Here is a 6,301-nt window from a genome sequence, read left to right as displayed (position 1 = left end):
CTCACATGGGGTTTGAGCTCCAAAGCTGCTTAGTGACCAATCAGAGGGGATAACAGGACACAAAGAACTGCAGCCTTTATAAACCTTGGAAAGAGGGACTTGGTGGGTCTCTCTCCCCCTCCCCATGTGGGAGTCTGTGCTTGTTTGCCAATAAATGTCCACCTTTTCCTATACCACCTTTTGTCCATGGCTTCATTCTTCCAATCCACCTGGACAAGAACCTGGGAAATCACCTTTGCATCCTGCCCAGAGGAAAACAATGCATTTCAGTTTAATTTCCGAGTTTCTGAAGAATAAGTAGAAGAAGTCTTATATTGATGAGAGAGTGCAATTTATATAGCTTACTATGCCAAGGCATTGTTCTAATGGTCTGCAGTATTAACTCAATCAATCCTTACAATGATCTTAGACTATTATTCTCTCCATTTTAAATATTTAAAAACTTAGGCACAAAGATTTGCAAAACATGTCTAAGGTCCCATTCTTATTAAGTGGTGGAGCCAAAATTTGAACTAAAGCAGTGTGGCTCCAAACACAATAGGAAAATGAATATACTATCATGAACCTCATAAGAACAAAGACATATATTTGGTCAAGGAACATAAAAATATTCTACTCATCAATAAAACAAATACAAGCAAATTAAAAAATTTATAAATGTTATTATATCAGGTAGCCACAACTTAAAAAAAAAGATTATAATCCTAATGGTATTGAGTATAAGGGGAAGTGGATGGTTCATTTGCCAAGACTTGCTTTTATAGAAACATTTTTAAATGATAATCTTTCAATATAACAAAATTTGAACATTATCTATTAAAATGTCCAGAATTTTATCTAAGAATATACCAGTATAATCAAATTCTATACTATCTCTGAAAGGGTGAGGGCTATGCGCTCTCCGCCATCTCCTCCATGTTGGGGCCACGTGTAGCCTTCTTCCCGGAAGCCCAGGCCTCTGCTGGCCGCGCCCGGGATTTTAAACTAACCAATGACAATCAAGGGAAGTGCGCGCCATAGATATGACCACATCCTGTGTAACAAGACCCGGCTCACGCCTGGCCAATCGGCAGGGCCCACAATCCCCTTGCGTCACCCCCCTATTTAAGCCGGATTTTCCCATGGGAGGGCACTCTCTCTTCCTGTCGCCGGGCCGGCCGGGAGCAGGGCCGGGCCGGCCGGGAACGGAGGTCGGTCTAGCTAGTCCTAAAATAAAAGGTCCTTTTGCTGTTGCATCGAAACTGGCTCCCAGTGTGGAATTCTTTGGGGATCTTGGAATCTGGGCATAACATTTGGGGTCTCGCCCGGGATCCTCAAAGCCCATTGAGGGACTCCCAGCTCGGAGGACTTGGCTGACCGCGGTATGTGTCGTTTATGTTTGTATTTGTTTGTTTCTGTGTGAGCTCACTTCTGAAATCTGTATTCGCCCACATTGATCGTGGACGCACGAGGACAAAGGGCGGGAGGAGTCGGGGGACGCCTCGATCCTCCATCTGTATCTGTGGAACTAGCTTTGCTTCCGAGGTCGGGAAATCTGTAGGCGGGTAGCTTCCGCTGGCTGTAGAAGTAGCCTTGCTTCGTTTTCGGTTTTTACCATCATGGAGTTGGAAAATTATTTTGGTTTCGCGTCCATGGAGTTGGAATACTGTATTTTAGGGCCCCTTAGTTGTCTGTGTTTGTGTTTTTTTGGTTTTATTTTGTGGATTTACTGGATAGACATTATGGGACAGACTCAAACTACTCCTTTAAGCATTATGGTCTGTCATTTTAAAGAGGTAGAGGAAAGAGCCAGCAACCTCAGTGCGGAGGTTCGGAAGGACCGGTGGCGGGCCTTTTGTTCCAGGGAGTGGCCGACTTTTAATGTCGGGTGGCCGCCGGAGGGGACTTTCGATCTCCCCACCATCCGCCGGGTTAGGGATATCGTCTCCCAGCCCAAAGAGGGACATCCTGGTCAACTCTCTTACATTGTTACTTGGCAGGACCTCGTGGAAGATCCACCATCTTGGCTTAGGCCCTTCCTACCTCCACACCCTCCGGAGCCAGAACCCATTTTTGCCTTGCAGGAAGCGGAGAAGAGGAAGGAGAAAAGAACCACCCTGCCGTCAATTTTTCCTCCCCCATATCATTTCCACAGGATGCCGGAGAGATTTGATCCTGCCCTGTGGCGTATCATTTCCACAGGATGCCGGAGAGATTGAGCGGAGTTCCGGGAGTGCCTGGGGGCGGAGTTCCGGGAGTGCCTGGGGACGCAGTTCCGGGAGTGCCTGGGGGCGGAGTTCCGGGAGTGCCTGGGGACGCAGTTCCGGGAGTGCCTGGGGGCGGGGTTCTGGGAGTGGCCTCAGTTCCGGTTCCGGTAGGAGGCCCGCCTCTCACCCGGCAAAGAGCTCAGCGGGAACTGTCTGTCGCAGCCCCCGACTCCACTATTAAGACCTTGCCCTTACGGGCCGCTGGACCCCCGGATGCGAATGGCAACCAGCCCCATATCTATTGGCCTTTCTCAACTAGCGATTTGTATAACTGGAAGGCACAGAACCCTAAGTTCTCTGAAAAGCCGGGGAGACTTATTGACTTGCTAGATTCTGTTCTTTTCACCCATCAGCCCACATGGGACGACTGTCAGCAGCTTTTACAGGTTCTGTTCACAACGGAAGAGAGAGAAAGGATCCTCAATGAGGCCCGGAAGATGGTTCCTGGTGTGGACGGAAATCCAACCACAAACCAGGCCCAGATAGATGCCTCTTTCCCTTTAACTAGGCCTGAATGGGATTTCAACACGGCAGAAGGTAAGGAGAGGCTCTCGGTCTACCGTCAGACTCTAATGGGGGGTCTCCGTAGGGCTGCTAGGAAGCCCACCAATTTGACCAAGGTAGGGAACGTACAGCAGGGAAGAGATGAGTCTCCAGCTGCCTTTCTAGAACGGATCATGGAGGCATATCGCACCTACACCCCCATGGATCCAGAAGCCCCTGAGAATAAGGCAGCTGTAATCATGAGTTTTATAAACCAGTCAGCCATGGACATTAGAAAAAAACTGCAGAGAATAGATAGATTAGGAGAAAAAAGTTTACAGGATTTACTGGCAGTGGCAGAGAAGGTGTTCAATAACCGAGAGTCCCCTGAGGATAGACGAGCCCGCGCCATGGTGGCTGCCAGTGACAAGCAGACCCGAAACCTGGCCAAGATTCTGCTAGCCACCACCACGGAGTCCCCTGAGGAGCGAACCCGCCGCCTTCGCCAGCTTGCTGATGGCCAAGAAAGAGTACGTAGATGACATCCTGATTGCTGCCGATACCGCCAAAGATTGTGAACAAGGGACCAAAGATCTGCTGGCCACCCTAGGGACCTTAGGGTACCGGGCCTCTGCGAAGAAGGCTCAGATATGCCAAAAGAGGGTGAGTTACCTGGGGTACATACTGGAGGGCGGACAGCGGCGGTTGTCAGATGCTAGAAAAGAGACAGTCTTGAAAATCCCTGCTCCCACCTCCCGGAGGGAGGTGAGGGAGTTCCTAGGATCGGCTGGCTATTGCCGCCTCTGGATACCAAGTTTTGCTGAGATCGCCAGGCCCCTATATGAAGCCACCAAGGAGGGGAAGGCCTTTAAATGGACTGAGACAGAAGAAATGGCCTTTAATCAGATAAAGAAAGCTCTTTTGGCTACTCCAGCCCTGGGCCTACCAGACATTACAAAACCCTTTCGCCTCTTTGTAGATGAGCGCAAAGGAGTGGCAAAAGGGGTTTTAACCCAGGCTTTAGGCCCCTGGAGTCGCCCAGTGGCATATTTGTCTAAAAAGCTGGATCCTGTAGCCGCTGGCTGGCCACCGTGCCTAAGAATCATTGCAGCAACCGCGCTCTTAGTCAAGGATGCTGACAAACTGACCCTGGGGCAGGAGATCTGGATCACAACCCCGCATGCCATTGAAGGGATCCTAAAACAGCCTCCTGATAGATGGATGAGCAATGCTCGCATGACCCACTATCAAAGCTTGCTGCTCAACCCCCCTAGAGTGCGGTTCCTTCCCAGTGCGGCCCTCAACCCTGCTACCCTGCTACCTGACCCTGACCTAGATGCCCCACTACATGACTGTGCGGGAATCCTGGAGCAGGTACATGGACTTCGGAAGGACTTAACCGATCGGCCCCTCCCGGATGCAGAGGCCACCTGGTTCACGGATGGAAGCAGCTTCGTGCGGAACGGGTGCAGGTACGCAGGTGCAGCGGTGGTTGCCAACACGAACACTGTGTGGGCGGAGGCTCTGCCCCCTGGGACATCAGCTCAGCGAGCAGAACTCATTGCACTCACCAAGGCACTGACACTGGGGGCTGGAAAGCGGCTTAACGTTTACACAGACAGCCGTTATGCATTTGCTACAGCTCATGTTCACGGGGCAATCTACCAGGAGAGAGGGCTGTTGACAGCAGAGGGACGGACAATAAAAAATAAGCAGGAAATCCTCGACCTGCTCTCAGCCTTATGGCTTCCTGCCAAGTTAGCCATAATCCACTGCCAGGGACACCAAAAAGCCAATAACCTGGTAGCTAAAGGCAACCAAAAGGCTGACGAGGCTGCAAAGGCAGTAGCCCTTACCTCGGTCCCTACCATGGCCTTACAACTACCAGACCCAGGGGACCCAGTCCTACCAGACCAGCCCAAGTACTCCCAGGAGGAGTTGCAACGTATCAAAAAGCTCCCTAAAGCCCAGGAAATAAAGGGATGGTGGCATACACCAGAAGGAGAACTTATACTGCCGGACTGGCTCGGGGACACGATATTAAAACATATGCACCAATCCACTCACCTGGGAGCCCGGAAAATGAAGGACTTAATCCAACATGCTAGGATCAAAATTCACCAGCAGAATACCAAGATAGACCAGGTTGTGTCAGCCTGCAAGACCTGTCAACTCACAAACGCAAGGGTTGGATCAAATAAAGAAGGAACCAGGCTCAGAGGCACCAAACCTGGAGCACAATGGGAGGTCGACTTCACTGAAATTAAACCAGGGAAGTATGGTTATAAATATCTTTTAGTATTTATAGATACCTTCTCTGGCTGGGTAGAAGCATACCCAACCAAGCGTGAAACAGCTCAGACGGTGGCCAAGAAGCTGCTGGAAGACATCTTACCCAGGTATGGTTTTCCTGCTATGATAGGATCCGACAACGGGCCAGCCTTTATTTCACAGGTAACACAGGTAGTAACCAGGGCTATTGGGGCAAATTGGAAACTGCATTGTGCTTATAGACCCCAGAGTTCAGGTCAGGTAGAAAGAATGAATAGAACTTTAAAAGAGACCCTTACCAAATTAACCATGGAGACTGGCGGGGACTGGGTGGCTCTCCTACCGTATGCCCTTTACCGGGTAAGGAACTCCCCTTACACCCTGGGTTTTACTCCCTATGAAATCATGTTTGGCAGGCCACCCCCTATCATTCCTAACCTTAAAGCTGACTTTCTCGCTGAATTTGAAAATCAAGAACTATCTCTTTCCTTAAGAGGGCTCCAGAGGGCACACGAGGACATTTGGCCACGCCTTCGCGCCATCTATGAGACCAGCCCAATTCCAACTCCTCATCGACACAGACCAGGAGATTGGGTCTACGTCAAAAGGCATCATCAAGAAACTCTTGAGCCACGTTGGAAGGGTCCCTACACTGTGGTGCTAACGACCCCCACTGCTCTCAAGGTAGACGGCGTCGCGACCTGGATCCATCACACTCACGTCCGGTCAGCGGACCCATCCACGGTCCAAAAAGACTTCATCACCAAATGGAACGTCGAAAGAGATCAACGCAACCCACTGAAGCTCAAGCTACGGCGTGCTCCACCTGCCTGATGCTGGTGACGTAACTCGCGATCACTCCTGTCGCCAGGAGCCCCCACAATAGAGTTAGATGATGCCTGCATCTTCATGGACATGGCTCCAAAGAGACAGGGACAATTTATAGAAAAATCAGGAATAGACTTTAGTATCACATGTTTAATAGCGGAAGATTTGGCTGCCTGAAGCGGCCATAATGCCAATATTATGTTTCATTGTATTGATATGTTATATTAACCTTTAATTCTCTTGCAGGTTTGAATGTATATTGGTTATCCTGAAAGAGAACTGTGCGGGATGACCCCCGAAAGTAAAGAGTGCCTAGCTGCCAAGAGGGCAGGTGCCCAACTGAACAGGGAACGGTGCCCATCAGGTTTTGGTCACTGTTGAGAGACAGTTGACAGTTGACAGCCTGTGTACTGCTTGCAGGCCTAACGTGACCATGCCCATATCAGGGGTAGTAAAGCTAGGAAAGGCCTGGT

At 50.0% G+C, this 6,301-nt stretch overlaps 1 protein-coding gene across 7 annotated transcripts; it reads left to right on the top strand.

Moving 5' to 3' along the window:
- Window positions 1-2,233: 2,233 nt before the first annotated feature.
- On the top strand, window positions 2,234-5,880 carry LOC111826521 (retrovirus-related Pol polyprotein from transposon 17.6). Of its 7 annotated transcripts, none has more exons than XR_002829858.1 (3): window positions 2,234-3,392; window positions 4,066-4,201; window positions 5,029-5,880. XR_002829858.1 is itself a non-coding variant. In XM_023755972.1 (3 exons), the coding sequence occupies exons 2-3, from the start codon at window positions 3,246-3,248 to the stop codon at window positions 5,078-5,080; spliced, it is 1,008 nt and encodes a 335-aa protein (XP_023611740.1). In that variant the 5' UTR covers window positions 2,234-2,783; window positions 3,084-3,245; the 3' UTR covers window positions 5,081-5,880. The 7 variants fall into 7 exon arrangements, 5 of the variants coding, with proteins under 5 accessions (XP_023611740.1, XP_023611744.1, XP_023611743.1 ...); XR_002829857.1 differs by having other exon boundaries at window positions 4,004-4,201; XM_023755972.1 differs by having other exon boundaries at window positions 2,234-2,783; window positions 3,084-4,201.
- The last annotated feature ends 421 nt before the right edge of the window (window positions 5,881-6,301 follow it).

Source organism: Myotis lucifugus, unplaced genomic scaffold, assembly GCF_000147115.1.
Source record: "Myotis lucifugus unplaced genomic scaffold, Myoluc2.0 scaffold_88, whole genome shotgun sequence".
In the NCBI taxonomy this organism is placed as follows: Eukaryota; Metazoa; Chordata; class Mammalia; order Chiroptera; family Vespertilionidae; genus Myotis; species Myotis lucifugus.
The sequence above is the reverse complement of the archived record's forward strand: the minus strand, read 5'-3'. Positions and strand labels throughout refer to the sequence as shown.